The 16,445-nt window shown below is 35.8% G+C and overlaps 1 protein-coding gene across 1 annotated transcript in view; it reads right to left on the bottom strand.

The window, feature by feature from the left end:
- Positions 1 to 16,445, bottom strand: part of Vps50 (VPS50 subunit of EARP/GARPII complex) — a 116,557-nt gene that overhangs the window by 65,472 nt on the left and 34,640 nt on the right. The window contains exons 10-12 of the mRNA XM_090333121.1: positions 10,277 to 10,319; positions 7,593 to 7,691; positions 4,721 to 4,861 (exon numbers count right to left, since the gene is read on the bottom strand). Coding sequence (XP_090189247.1) covers positions 4,721 to 4,861; positions 7,593 to 7,691; positions 10,277 to 10,319 — 283 coding nt within the window. The remainder of the gene's footprint in view (positions 1 to 4,720; positions 4,862 to 7,592; positions 7,692 to 10,276; positions 10,320 to 16,445) is intronic.

Raw genomic sequence — 16,445 nt, 5'->3', positions numbered from 1 at the left:
CAGCAACAGGAAGACAAGGTAACCCATGTATCATGACTGATCTCAACATGGAACCAATGAGCTAGCAAGTGCTAAACAGTGAACTATGATGTGCTCCTTCATTTATTTTTTTATGATCTCTAAATAGTTGTGCAAAGGGGTTTTAAGTCAACAGGTCAGTTTTTGAGTACAATGCATCTTAATCAGTGTCATTCCCTTCTACCATTCTCTCCATCTCTCCAAATCCCACCCATGCCCTCAATTTTCTTCGTTCTATTTTCACATATATATATTATGAATTCGTTCTCCCACCCTTCCTTTATTTTATTCATCTGCCCTCATCCCCTTGACCTTTCCTGCTTTGATACCCCAAATTCCAGCTTCCTAGTATTTATCTTGTTAGACTGGAAGTAAGTTCAAAGCACAATACTGGAATTCTTCCTTGCATATATCACACTGCATTTAATACATCTGTATATGTTTATACATAATTTATATCTAATTTCCACATGAGAGAAAAGAAACTTCCTTAATACCAATCTAGGGTTTTCTAATTACTGTGAAATGACCATAATAAAAGGCATACACTAATACCACAAAACAAGTAAAGCAGAATACATTCTGTCTTTCAAAATTTTAAGCAATACAATGTTGTTAATTAACCCTTATTCTATTTAAGATCACAGTAAAAAGTAGTATTTAAACAAAAAATCAATTATCAAACTAAGAAGTCACTCTTTGGCAGGTTTCAAAGTGGCTTTCTAGGTTGTAGATCACCATCTAAGGCTAAACTAAACAGCATTCAGGGGGAAAAAATAAAGAAATGAAAGGAAAAAAGAAGGAAAGGCTTATTCACCTATCCAACAAAGTCAACAATTATAAATGCCTCATTTAATATAACATCACAAATATACTTGAATAATTAGCAACACAAATTATTATTTTGTGTACGGGTGCCAGGGCTTGAACTCAGGACCTCATGTTCTTGCTTAGCTCTATCATTCAAAGGTAGTATTTTCCCATTTGAGCCTCAGTTCTACTTCGAGCATTGTGCTGGTTAAATGGAGAGGAGTTTCACAGACTTTTTTTCCACAGGATAACTTTAAACCAGGATCTTCAGGTCTTAGTCTTTTGAATAACTACGATTATATGCATAAACCATCAGTACTTGGCACAAATTATTTTTGATATGCTACCTTGTGGTATCTATCTGACAATTAAGTTATTAAATAACAAATAATCATTCATGTGTTCAGGAAAGCAGCCTAAAGCAGACACTGATGTGGAGTTAGCAAATCCACTTTCAAAAAGCCTTAGAAATGTAAACATTTTGACAAGGTAATTTCATTTCTCATGATCTGCCCCCAAAGAAATAATTCAAGATGTACAGATTTAGCTTTAAGAATATTTACTGCTAAATTGCTTGCTCACAATGGCAAATCCTGACAAATGATATAAATATTCCAGAACAGTAAACTACTTAATTAATCCACAGGATCTCTCTTACACTGAAATAAGTTATTAAGTCATTAAGTTATGTTAGGTACTTATTTACTTGAATAGAAAACTGTTTGAAACATAGCAAATGGGAAAAATGACATAAAACAATAGATACAGCTACTTTTAAAGGTTATTTTCTTATATATATACACACATTTGAAAAAGCAAGCTTTGCGCGCAGATGCATAATTTTTATTTTCTTTTGCTTGTGTTTTCTTATAATGGTTTATTATTAATTAATCTAGTTTTAAGAGTCAGAAAACATAAGCCGGGCATGGTAGCTCACACCTGTAACCCTAGCTACTAAGGAGGCTGAGATCTGAGGGTCAAAGTTCAAAGCCAGCCCAGGCACAAAAGGACCTGAGACTCTTATCTCCAATTAACCTCTAGAAAACGGGAAGTGGGGCTTGGCTCAAGGGTAGCCTTGAGCTGAAAAGCTCAGGGACAACACCCAGGCCTAGGGGTAAGTCAGTAGCCTTGAGCTAAAGAGCTCAGGGACAGCACACAGGTCAAGTTCATGACCCTATGACCTACAAAAAAAAAAAAGAAAAAAACAGGAGTGGGCATGTTGGTTCACACTTGTAATCTTCAATATTGAAAAGGTAGAGATCCAGAGAAACTCAGCAAGTTTATGCAAAAACTTTGTGAGATACTATCTGAAACAACCATGGAACATGATAGCGCATGCCCATAGTCCCAGCTACAATGGGAAGCATGAATGCAAGTATTGTGGACTAGACCATCCTGGACAAAAAGAGAAGACCCTAATTGCTGCCTAACAAGCCGGAGATTCTGAGTTCAAGCCCTAGTACCACCAAAAATGTTGTAAAATTGGAAAGTATTAATGAAATGGTTAATACTATACAAATTCCCCAAACCAAAAAATTTAACTCCAAAGTTGCTGGCAGTTTATCATCTATAGTAAAGAAAGTCAGTTTGCTCTCAGACTACCTGATGAGGAAAAATATATTAATTCTTCCCAAGAGCAAGTACCCAAAGAATCTAGGAACAGAAAGAAATATACTTTTCATACAAAAGAAGTTGTATTTAGGTGTTCTATTAAGATCATGACACATTAGATACATGTTGACCCTTAAAAGAAAAGCCATGTAATTATTAGAATCCAATTAATGAAATGATATCTTTTATAAGACGGAACTCTAAAAGCCTAGAAGCAATAGGCTAATTTGGTTATGTGCCCTTGGTTATGTCCACATGCCCAAGCACACATGGTCCAGCGAAGATACTCAGTGCTGAATTCTTTCTCGTCCACTAACCACACCTACTGGACACAGCCTACCTAACAAACCTAAGGCCCTGAGTTCAAATCTGAAAAGGAAAAGAAAGGAGAAGAGAAGAAAAAAAAACATTTTGCTGCTAATTAACAGATATTTATTTGGGCTGCATAATACTGTACACATTTTTGTTAAAAGGAACCAAAATCACTAGTCTAAAAGCAGCCATCAAATATATTTTTACAAAAACAGGGAACCAAACTTAAGAATAGACTATTAAAAGAAAAACTGGTTCAGTATTAGGGGTAAAAAAGGATAGTGAATTGTACTTTGATGCTTTTGGGGGGGGGGTAGAGGGAAGGCGGGGACGGATGGAGTCTTACTACGTAGCCCAAGATCACCTTGAACTTGTGATCCTCCTACCTCAGAATCCCAGATGCTGGGATAACAGGCATATACCACTATACCCAGCTATAAAATCACTTTTCTTTTTCCATTTATGTGTGTGTGTGTGTGTGTGTGTGTGTGTGTGTGTGTGTGTGTGTGTGTATTTGCCAGAACCGGGTATTGAACTCAGGGCCTTCCATCAGGTAGTAGGTACATTATTTCTTGAACATTGATACCCCTTCTCAAGTTTTTGTCCTCCTTTCCCTCTCCCCCCCATCATCTTGTTTTCCCCCTTTTCCTTCCCTATTTCAAATAAACAAATAAATGTATATACAATATATCAGGTTACAAAAACATTTTTAAAAACTCAAAACCAGCTAAACTTTTACAGGCAGAGAAATGGAAGAGAGTTCACAATGAGACAGACTGGTACTGGTCTTCAGAACTGAGATTCTTTAACAGAATTAAATAATAAAACACAACACTAATTTTATCCAGATCTCTTTATAAAAGGACTTAATTGGTTAAATTTCACTCCCATTCATGTAAGGTGACATGTGAAAGTAGTAGAAAATAACACTGAGAATCTTTTTCCATTGAAAGGAAACACAATTGTTCCTTACTAGGTCCCTTTTTTCTCTCTATTTGATTATCTTAATTTTACTGTTACTTTAAAATGATATTTATGATTAAGGACTTCCTTCAAAATATTGTTACAATATGAAGCAAATATACTGCCAACATGCCTAGGCTCTCTCACTTCTCAATTCCAAACTATGCCAGTCATAGCCTAAATATCTTCTTCTATACTCCTTTCCACCAATCTTCATACTCAGCCCTATGGCTACAACTCTCAAATCTGTTCAATTTAGCCTTGATCTCATGGATTCTTTAATACAATGACCTCAAGTGGTAAATATACTTGAATATTTAACATGATCAAACAGGCTGAAGACCCTCAGCACACAGGAGGCTGAGGGCAAGAGGACTTCAAGTTGAAGAACCACCTAGTCTACACAGATTTCCCAGAAACAAACTACAACAACAACAAAAATCAACAGGATGAATCCTGTAATCCTGGTCATTTTCAATCTTCCCTTGTAAAAGTAGATGACATTTCCATTTTGCAGTTATTTATCCTTTTTCTATACACTGTACCCATCAACAAGGCCTACTTTTAAAATAGCCCTGTGGACCTACTTGGGATTTCTTGCATGATAAGTTCGATTATCTTAAAACTCCATGTACATTTAAGAATGACAAGAAATAGCTGGTTATAGACACTGACAAAAACAACACGTACACACATAGAAGACAGGAAAGAGATGATTCCCGGGGAATCTCTGCAACTGCAAAGAGAATTTATTTAGATCAATGAACAACAGGAAAATATACTACAGAGAAGAATCAATTTAGAAGCAACCGCACTACAATCCCAGCACTCTTACATCTGTGTGACTGAGTCTGGCTTTCCTATCAAGAAAATAATAATATGGGGGAAAAGAAATAGTTTTTGAGCATTGTTTGTTTTCATTTTCTAGCATCATGCAATGGTAGGTGCAAATAAAAAGGGAGTATCGATTTAAAAATTAAGAAAGGTAGATGAATATATTACATACTGTACAGAGATCTTTATATTGCAGCTTTTGGAATTTTGTGTCTGTGTTTCCTGCGCATAGTTCCACATAACCAAGGACAACTTGAAATACGGTATTGTGAATGGCTTGAGTAAAGTGCATATGAAGTTGATCCATTGCAGTCTGTGGAAAGAAAAAATACACAATTTAAATAAATTTCAACAGATGGGAAAACACAAAGAAAAGAATCTTTACCTATTATAACTTATACCCTAAGATCAGTTCTATTCTCAGAGTTAACTGTGTTATTTTTCTATCTGCAAATAAATGTTCATATGACCAGTACTTCACAGCATACAAGGAAGTCTGTGGACTGTGAATACTACTTTGTTGCTCTGTATTTATAACTGATACTTACCCTGCCCTTTCTCAGAAGTGCCATGCATAAGCACACCTCTGGAACCCCTCCAGCATTAAGTAGTCACTAACTTACAGAATCCAGGACACACTTTCCTTGTTGCTGCCTCCATATAAAGCAGTACTTTCAGTGCTTTAGTCTCTTACCCTAATTTACATTTCCAGGTAGCACTTGTTACAGTCTGCCAGTATCTTTGCTTGTTTCTTCAAGGTTTGTATCCCTCACTAGAATAAAATACACTTGAAAATCAATATTCAGAGGGCTGAGGCAATCTATTTAGTAGGTACCAATGGATTTAATGAATATAAAGCTGTATTTTTTCTTTTTAAAAAATCATTATCTTTAAGTAGTTTTATAAGAGGGTTTCAACATATCAGTTAATGACTACAATGTATCTTAGTCACTGCCATCTCTTTCTTCATTCTCCACATCTCTCAAGGCCCCATACATCCCCTGAGGTGACCTGGCTTCATTTCCATATTTTACTTCGTATATTTTCATACATGTACACTGAATACTGTAACTGTTTCTGCCCACCTTTCCCTTCTTCATTTGCCTGCCATTCCTCTCACTGCCCTTTTCAGCCCCATTCCCATTCCTGACAACACATGTTCCAGCTTCCTGGTATTTATTTTGTTAAACTGTAAATTCACTGATCATATGAGTGAATAAAAAAATCTTCTAGAGCAAATTAAAAGTCACAAAGCAATTTGTAAACATAGCCCTTAAAATAGGCAAGTGTCTAAATGAAAGGACCTCCAGGACATAGAAACAAAAGCCATATAATGAATGATTGTTGTTCTTAATGTACTATGTTATCACTCATCTCTTTGCTGTCCCTTGGTTATCTAATATTGTTACAGTATTTTACCTTGTTATCTGATAATACTGTATATATGCTTATTTGGTTATTTGAAATAGGATAGGGAAGAGGGGAAAACAAGATGAGGGGCGGGGGGTAGGGGGAGGGAAATGGGGACCAAGACATGAACAAGGGTATCAATGTTTGTGAAGTAATGCACCTTCTATCTGGTGAATATAATGTAACCCTTCTATAAATTACAATAAAAATATATGAAAAAAATAAGCAAGTGTCGGGGCCCGGACTTTGGTTACTAATAGAGTGCTTGCCTAGCATGCACGAACACCTGAGTTCAGTTCCTCAATACCACATACGTAGAAAAAAAGCCAGAAGTGGTGCTGAGGCTCAAATGGTAGACATCTGGCCTTGAGAAAGTCCAAGGACAGTGCTCAGACCCAGAGCTCAAGCCCAGGACTGGCAAAAAAAAAAAAAAAATAGGCAAAGGTCTTCCTTTTTATAGATTTTTCTGAGTAATACTTAAGAATAAAAATTAGTGAGATATAACAATATAAATATTAAAATATAAAAAGAATTTAAATACCCTGGTAAAGCCTTAAATTTCCTTCTAAAGGAGATGTACACATTGAAGATATGATTAACTTTCAAATCATGGCCCTTACTTTAAGTTTTCAAGGACATTCTTGGATATTAAGAGTACATTAAAAAAAAAAAAAGGCATGGGTTAGGAGGGAAATTACAACATTGAGGAATAACAATCTTTGAAGAAACCTGGTAAATGCACTGAACCCGTTTTATAGGTAAGTGAATACACTGCATAAATTTTACATACCATTTTGAGGTAGTCAAACTAGCCTTTAAGAAGGTATGTTAGGACCAGGAGGGTGGCCTAGTGGTACAGTACTTGCCTAGCATGCATGAAGCCTTGGATTCAATTCCTCAGTACCACATACACAGAAAAAGCTGGAAGTAGTGTTGTGGCTCAAGTGGTAAAGCGCTAGCCTTGAGAAAGCTCAAGGGCAGTGCCCAGACCCTGAGTTCAAGCACCAGTACTGGCACAAAAAAAAAAAAAAGGAATGTTATAGAGTCAAAAAAAAGAGACTAGATATAATCCCTCATTGAATTATTTTGCAATATACTGTGTGTGTGTATGTGTGTGTATGCATGTTCCCATCTGGTTTGGTTTTAGTTTTGATTTTAGTTTTTTGAAATATATATACCCACACAAATACTTACTGTGTAGCTGGGATGACATTAAACCCATAATCCTACTACCACAGCTTTCCAGCTGTAACACATTTGAAAAAAAAAGGCCTATACAAAACTATTAAAATATTAAACTTGGCATATACCCTATTGAAAACAAACGTACATGCCATTTTAATCTCTACAAACACTTAGAGAGGTGTAGAACCTCTTTTCGGCCACGAGCCATGTGCATGTTTGTAACATCATTTGTAGGCCTAGATTTATTGAAATTCAGACCCCCACTGTGGTTGTCATAGCAGGCCTGCATCAACAGATTTCTAACCAGATGCTCCCACCCTTGGAACAGTGATGTCATCACTACTAATAAATGTTCTTTATTAAATGAAACTTAAAGGATACTACATTACTATTATATAGTCAGTCTCAAACAAGCATGAAAGTGAATAGAACCACCTTTTTAAACTAACCTGTGTTTTTCCAAGAAGTCGATAAGCTTGTTGAACCTTGGTATAATGATTAATGTCAAAATTCTTGCAGATTTTTGAAAGTGCTACATCCAATTGTTCCTTCATAATTAAGAGGAAGAAATGACTTAAAAATTAAGTTTTCAAGGCAGTGAAAAGAAAATATGAAGACTTCTCTCACAGTAATTATTATCTATGTAGTATCACACTGAATTAAAAAGTCAAAAACAAATTAAATAAATTAAAATTACAATTTCTTAATTATCACACCAAGTAGACATAATATTAATATAAATGTTTCAGTCTTGTAAACTCTTTTAAGGAAAACAAATTATGTATGTTTTCTTTTAATACTGTGTTTTATTTTTTCTTAACTTCATATATCCTCAAGTATCTGCTGAAATCTTACAACTGTATGAATGAATCTGTGAAGTTATTAAAAAAACTCATAAACTTTCTATAATCACTGACAGGTAATTTTTCACAAAACATTGACTTCAAAAGTATATGCCTCAAGACTTAAGATGTTTATATCTTCTAAGTAAGTGAACTTTGTTTACAGTTCTCTATCTTAATTATTCAATTTTTAACTGCTGGTTTTCTACGAAGCATAGAATAATATTTTCTATTAAGAAGTGAAAAAATTCTGAGCTCTCAACAGAAAGTTCTCATTAAATATATTCCAGCAAAAATTTATTTGCAAGATCCAAGGCAGCTGCTTTTTGTGATTATCAAATATTTCAATTTTATAATAACCAAATAACTGCATTTATAGTCAAAGAATATTTTCATAAAAGGTCAGAGACTTTTACTTTTATTTTTTTCATAGCTACATTTCCATAAAATTTATTTATATAAAAAAAGCAGCTGACGAATTTCCATACTGCTTTCCAGAGTGGCTGGACAAGTTTACACTCCCACCAACAGTGCAGTAGTGATTCCTATTGGCCACATTCCTTCCAGCATCTGTTGTTAATAGATTTTTTTGGTAATGGCCATTCTAACTGGGGTGAGGTGAAATCTCAAACTTGCTTTGATTTGCATTTCTTTTATGGCCAAAGATATGGAGCATTTCTTCATGTGTCTATTGGCCATTTTTATTTCCTCTTTAGAGAAGTCTCCTTTTGTCTTTAGTCCACTTTTCAATGGGATGGTTGTTTCTTTGAGGGTTTATTTTTTTGTTAGCATATATTTTTTATTGTAATTAATAAAAGGGTTACATTATATTAGCCAGATAGAAGGTGCATTACTTCACATACATTGATACTCTTTCTCATGTCTTGGTCCCCATATCCCTTCCCCCACCCACGGCCCCATCTTGTTTTCCCCCCTTTCCTATCCAATTTCAAATAACTAAATACGCATATATCCAATATATCAGATAACAAAGTGAAATACTGTAACATTTTTGAGAGATTTAGCTCCCCTATGACCCAGCAATCCCACTTCTGGGTATCTACCCAAATATCCAGAAACAAGGCCATACCAAACCTGCCAGCACAACCATGTTCATTGCTGCACTATTCACCATCGCTAAGATATGAAACCAACCCAAATGCCCCTTAGTGGATGAATGGATCAGGAAGATGTGGTATAGTTACACCATGGAATTCTATGCTATCATCAGAAAGAATGGCATGGCCCCATTTGTAAGGAAATGGAAAGACTTGAAAAAAATATCACATTAAATGAAGTAAGCCAGACCCAAAGAAACACAGATTCCATGGCTTCCCTCATTTGTAACATTTAGTATATGTTTAGGATTCTCCTAATAGAGGATCGTAGTTCAAAAACTATGTACATATGTCTATTCCATATGGGATGAGGTTAAGCAAAATGAACTCCAAGATATGGAAACAAGAGGTTTATCTTTGTGATTGTTGTTCTTAATGTACTAAGTGAAGCTAATTCTCTTCTTTTCCTCTTAAGGTTTATCTCATGTTGTTACTGTATCTCACTTTGGTATCTGGTATACTGTATATACGTTTATTTGAAAAACGAAGATAAGGGAAAAACAAGATGAGTGAGGAAGGAGAGAAAGTGGGAGAAAAACATGGGAAGGGATAACAATATTCAAGAAGTAATGTACCCACAACCTGATGAGTATAATTGTAACCCCTCTGTACATCTCCCAACAATAATTTTTTTCTTTTAAGTAGGGATGGAGTTTGCCCTGAAGGAAGTACTTGGATGACCTTTTTTTTTTTTTCAATTTTGTTTTATGGTCAAGGTGATATGCAGAGGGGTTACAATTACAACATACATAAAGTAATGAGTACATTTCTTGTCAAACATTGTTACCCCTCCCTCCTTTTTCTCCTTCTTTCCCTTCCCTCCCAATTCCCTTCCCCAAGTTGTAAAGTTGATTTCCAACACATTGTCTTGTGAGTATCACTGTTGCACTGGTTTACCCTAATGGAAAAGTACTCTTAAGTAAATTAATTCACTAAAGTTTTTTTTCTACAAACAGTGATATTTTAAAGTACTGTTTTGAGGTCCCAAAATTCCAAAAGCATCATTAAACTACAAATAGATTAACACTATCTGAAAATTCATGGATATTCCAACAGCTTAAGTGTAATGATCGAAAAAACACTGATAATAACATGAAATCAAAACATAATGATGCACTGTGCTATTCAAAAGCCTCAGGGAAAACCATTTACTAATGATAAAACCTTTCTTACCTCAATTTGTTCCAAAGTGTCTTGCAGCTTTGAATTCAACTCACTATTAAATGAAATAGAGTTAGATACTTTATCTTTAAAAGAGACAAGCTAAGTGTGATCAAAGAGTCAGTTGAATAAAATAATCAACAAATGCCAACAGTATAAAGGTAATTCTATGGGCACTGTAGTAAAACAAGAAAATAGCAGGAAAAGAATTAAGAAAGGAGGGAAGGAAAAGAGATGGGAGGGAATGAAGGGAAGGGGAGAAAATGAGGGAGGGAGTTACTATAGAAGCAGTAAGACCATGTGTAGAAAATCCTAAATAATCTTCAGATGAAACTAAGAACTTAAAATTAACAGCAATGCATAGTTCAAAACTATTAACAATGCACAGGTTCAAATAAAAACTAAAATTTCAAAAATGATGTTAATGTCTACAGAGGAGCAAAGAATTAGAAAATGGAAATTTTATGTACTACTTTTAAGAATCAAATATGGAGCCGGGTGTAGTGGCTCAGGAGGGTGAGATCTGAGGACAGTTGTTCAAAGCCAGCCTGGGCACTAAAGTCCCTAAAGTCCATAAGACTCTTATCTTCAATTAAACTACCACAAACCAGAAGTGGTGCTGTAGCTCAAGGGGTAGGGTGGTAGCCTTGCAATGAACAGCTCAGGGATGGCACCCAGACCCAGAGTTCAAGTCAAAAAAAAAAAAAAAAGAATAAAATATGTGCAAACAAGCCTAATAAAAGCTATCCAATATAGCACCATGCTAAATAAATCAGAATTAAGCCATGTTCACAGATTACAAAGTCCCCCACCAAAATGATATAGAATAACTGAAATTCTAATAAAAATTCAAGTAAGTTTTTTAATAGAAATTAAAAAGCAGATTCTTAAATATATATGGCAATTTGAAAGGTAAAGAGTAAACAAAAAAAATCTTGAAGAACTATGTTAAACTTCAGGCAAAGGCTTACTATAAAGTTTTGGTCCTAAGACTATATAAACACATCACAGGGCAAAGTGAAAACAAAGGGCAAATGGCTTGAACACATACTTAGGGATATTCAAATAACAATAAACCCATAATGCACAGGCACTTCAGTCCATCAGTCAACTGGAAAAGCAGCTACAAAACCATAGTAATTAACAAGCAGAACAGTCAAATATATTTGTAGAAGACTAGAAATGACATCAATTAATTTGGGCTCATATGGAGCAAGTAGAACATGAATTCAATGCTAGAGAGAGAACATTTATGCAACTTCTTTGGAAAACTGACTGCTGACATCCCACACTGACCAAGCAGCGCTAGTTCTGGAGACTGTCTGAGATCACATGATCTTGGCAGCATTATTTGTAAAAATCAAACATGTAAAACTGACATTTAATTATTATGTAATGTTATTAAAAATTATTAGTGAGATCTAACAAAATAAATCCAATGGAAATATATTAACAAAAAAATACAAAGTTGTGTATAAAATAGGAAGAACAAATGAAAAAGGAGTTGAACACGTAAAAAAAAAAAAGACTGCAACTGTTACCGACAAATTACAAATCTGACTTTCAAATCCCTAACAGAGATGAATACACTACACATTCAGTGTCCACAATATCAAAACACACTAGCAGGTAAGCTGCAAAACAAAACAAACAAAAATCACTTTTACTGATATAAAGCTCTAAGTTCATAACATCTCTGCAGGTCTTCATAAAGGAGGTCTTTCTATCTTCAAAGGCTCAAGAGCCTTGACAATATCCTCAGCCTATACATACATGGTTAGTTCGCTTTGCTTCTTACCGAGATTTTTAATGCACACTGAAGTCATAACAGAGGGAGGTAGACAGAGAACTGGCAACTGTATTCTATAGCAAAATCTGAGCATAAGCACAACTATATTGTTTGACAAACAACAGAAACCTATTGAGATCTTATTAGAAAAGTTAAGATCTCTAACCAGAACTTATACCTGATACATGCCCAAATACAAATATAAGTTAAAGGAATGTTTACAGGCAAGATCAAGATTTTCCTTTAAAATGATTTATTCTAGGTCCTAGTAGTTTGTCCTAGTCTCAAAGTGCTTGCCTAGCATGCAGGAAGACGCAGGATTGATTCCTCCATACCACATACAAAGAAAAAACTGGAAGTTATGCTGTGGCTCAAGTCATAGAGCTCTAGCATTGAGAAAGCCCAAGGACAATGTCAGGCCCTGAGTTCAAGCCCTAAGACCGGTGCCAAAAAAAAAAAAAAGATTTGTTCTAGGACAATTCCTGTCCCCCACTTCCCCAAAAGTAATGAATGAATAAGAGCTACATATTCCAAGGATAATCATACAGTTCCACTGAAAGGATAACCATACAGTGTCTTTGTACTTGGAATTAAGCCTCACCTCATTCCCTCTCAAAAAAAAAAATGAATGACTGTATAGAGAAATGTGGTATAACAGCATAAAACACAGATGTAAAAAGGATGACCTATTGCCGGTAGGTCAAAATGCTCAACCTGGAGGAAATTACATTAAATAAAACAAGCTGAGCACAGAAAGACATTCACTGCATAATCTCACTCGCATGTAGAATCTAAAAGAGTTGGTCACAAAGAAGTTGGGAGTGGAGGAATGGCTCATACCAGACTTTTCAGCTAATGGAGAGGCATAGACTGGGAAGATCATGCCTGAAAAATCAATCCAGGCAAAAGTTCAAGAGACCCACCTCAATCGATGTGGGCACCGATTGAGGCATGTGCCTGACATCACAACAGCAAGGAAAGCATAAATTTGGGGAAGTGGCCCAGGATGGCTAGAAAATAAAGGTGAGCACCTATTCAAACTATAAAGCAAAAGGAGCTGGATGTGTGATTCCATTGGAAGGATGACTGCCTTGCAAGCACAGGCCCTGACATCCAGCAGCAAAAACAATACATAAAACACCAACAAAAACAAAAACACTGAGGGCAGAACCAGTGATTACCAGGGTAGAGCGATCTCATAAATATATATAAAATTATTTTGTTTTAAAATAAAACCTCTCTCCTCTGGAGCTTTCTTCTCCCATGTTTTCTTTGTCGATTAAGAGCATCACCACCCATTCCATTCAAACTGGTATCTTCTGGTCATCTTCAAGGGTCTCTCTCTTCAGATCTAACTGGTAATTAAATTCCAGTGGGTTCTACAGTAGATCCGCAATCCTATTCAGTATTTCCCATATCTATATCTACCTAGGTCTATATTTTCTCAATTTTGTGTTCTAACTCAGGCCTTATCACTTTTGTTTGATTTACTGGAATAAGCTTCAAATGAATTTGCATACATGGCATATACACCCAAACATCCATCCATTTACTTGACAAATACAATTTGCCACGTCAGGGATAACCTTGAGCAAGGTTTAACTTCACAATGTCTTTGGCCAATGTTCTATGTGATCTGACTGAACAGTGTTTTCAAATAGTTTGGGTGGAAAAGGCAATCTTGTCAGCCCACCTGTTACCTTGCTCTTACATCTGGCGCTTTCACACCTGTTTCTTGCTTGATTTCTAAAGACAAATGAATTCACAGCTTTTATTAAACAAAGCAGAAATGGGATCACATGAACATTCTACTTTAAAAACCTTTGATGCTGTGACTGGGAGTTTGGCCTAGTGGTAGAGTGCTTGCCTAGCATGCATGAAGACCCGGGTTCGATTCCTCGGTACCACATATGTAGAAAAAAGCTGGAAGTGGTGCTGAGGCTCAAGTGGTAGAGCACTAGCCTTGAGAAAGTCCAAGGACGGTGCTTAGGCCCTGAGCTCAAGCCCAGGACTAGCAAAAAAAAAAAAAAAAAAAGCTTCCCTTAAAATATAAAACTAATTTGGACAGAGTCCAAATTAGCATATCATGAATGGAAATTTTCTAACTCACTTTTCAATATCTGTGTTCTAGCCAAATGGACTGTGTATCCTAAATTCAGACTTTCATGCCCCCAATTCTTGCACACAGTGTTCACAATAACTAGATTGTCCCAACTCTGTCACTGGTAAATGTCCATCTAATGCAAATGTCATCTCCTCTGGAAGGTTCAATTCATTAAGTACTTCTTATATGCTTCACAATGCCCTCTTCACAGCACCCAACACTACAGTACCAAATATCTGTGTCTGTGACTGTTTTCCTCCAAGACAGCCTCTAAAAGACTATCACTTATTCTTTCCTGACTCCCCAAAACTAAACTCACTACCCAACCCAGAGCAGGTAATAAAAAAATAGTCAAATTTCTAGTTCCAATAAAAATGACAAAGGTTTACCACCATTCCTTTAGCTCCACTTTTCTTTTTCAATAAATAAAACTGTGAAGACAAAAGAAAAAGAACCACACTAGACTCAAGACGAGTTAGCAAGAGAAAAAAACAAAACAAAACAAAAGGCATTTAAAGTGGGATTCATTCTTCTAAAGTATAGACTACTAAGGTTCACCTAAAGCTAAAGCTATAGACAATGAAGGCAAAACCACTGAAATAATGGAAAACCAAGATGGGAAAGCATTGCTTTAGGAAATATTTTGAGCATAGAGAAAAAGTAAATTCACTCACAGCCTCCAGATAAAAAGTAAAAAAACTAGCTAGATGCTAGTGGCTCACTCCTGTAATTCTAGCTACTCAAGAGGGTGAGATCTGAGGATTGTGGTTCAAAGCCAGCATGGGCAGGAAAGCCCATGATACAATTATCTCAATTAACTTCCAAAAAAGCTGAAAGTCTATCTGTGGCCCAAGTAGAGAACAGGGACAGCATCCATGCTCCGAGTTCAAGTCCCAGGACTGGCATGAAAAAAAAGTGACCAACCGTATTCATTTCTGATTTCTTTCTAAATATCTAGATAGATTTATAAATCTAGATATTGCTCTTACTAGTGTTTTTATTTCAAGTTAGATGTTTCTAAATTTTATGAAGTGAAGTACTGCAAACATAGTAACATAGTAAGTGGAAGACTATAAATATAGAACATCAAAAAATGTTTTAATTAAAAAGGCTTTCAAAATCTACAATTTCAGTTTGACAACAGTTGACTACTAATTAAATATCCATAACTAAAAATTAGTGGTTAAAGAGTGGACATTAACTGTACAGCTTTTAAAGAGGTCCTTGGTTATCATTTAGTAATGTGAATTCAAGCCATTTCCGTCAATTAATCAAGGTATGTTAAAAGGATCCACTCGTAAAGATTTTGATAAATAAGAGCTACATTATGATTTTTTTAAATTGTTAGTTTCAAGATAGAAACCTAAAAGCTTTTAAGAGCTCTCTGCAAGCTGAATAGGATGAACTGAGCAATTCTTCAGAGTATCTCTGCCACGCTACAGAAAATATTGAACACAACATATCTATAAATAAGTGTTCTTTGAAACAGCTGCTCCAGGACACACGAGCTAGCAAAAATTACTCCTAGAAAGGTTCCAAATAAACTAACATTTTCTACAAGTTTGACCATATAAAAAGACACAGCAGTATAGGGAGGGCTAGCATCATTGTTATGTATGTTATTTAGTATGTTATTTAGTAACCCACATGATTTAAAGTTAAATCCCTTAGTATCTCCGAGCATCAGTCTTCCCTTATATAAGGGGGACAATATCAAAAGGTTTGCTTGCCAGCTCCACTGATGATTCTCCTACATACTAAGTGAGTTACTCAATTATCATGTTCTTTCAGTTAAATACTATGGTTTTGCTATCTATAGATTTAATTTTTTTTTTGCCAGTTGTGGGGCTTGAACTCAGGGCCTGAGCACTGTCCTTGGACTTTTCTCATGCCTAGAGCTCTACTCTTGAGCCACAGCACCACTTCCAGCTTTTTTTATTCTCTGTATGTGGTGCCACAGAATGGAACCTGGGACTTCGTGCATGCTGGGCAAGTACTCTACCATTAGGCCAAACTCCCGGCCCTGATTTATTTAATTTCTGAAGAGCACTGGACAGTGGAGCAAGACAGCAGAAAACAAAAATTAAAAGATGAGTGCAGGAGTTAATCCAAATCGAACAATATCAATAACTCAGTGAAAGCACACAGAGTCACAGGACTCGGAGTTAAGCCTGATGACCCAGCAGAACTACGCAATGCTCCAACATTATGTGAGGAGGATTCTCAGGGGTCTCAGGAAGAGACTAGTGAAACAGGTACATTTCCTAAGAGAGGAGTTGAAGACAAAA

The sequence above is a fragment of the Megascapheus bottae genome, chromosome 5, assembly GCF_031878675.1.
Source record: "Megascapheus bottae isolate mThoBot1 chromosome 5, mThoBot2.hap1, whole genome shotgun sequence".
Classification (NCBI taxonomy): Eukaryota; Metazoa; Chordata; class Mammalia; order Rodentia; family Geomyidae; genus Megascapheus; species Megascapheus bottae.
This window is presented reverse-complemented; position numbering and strand designations above follow the sequence as displayed.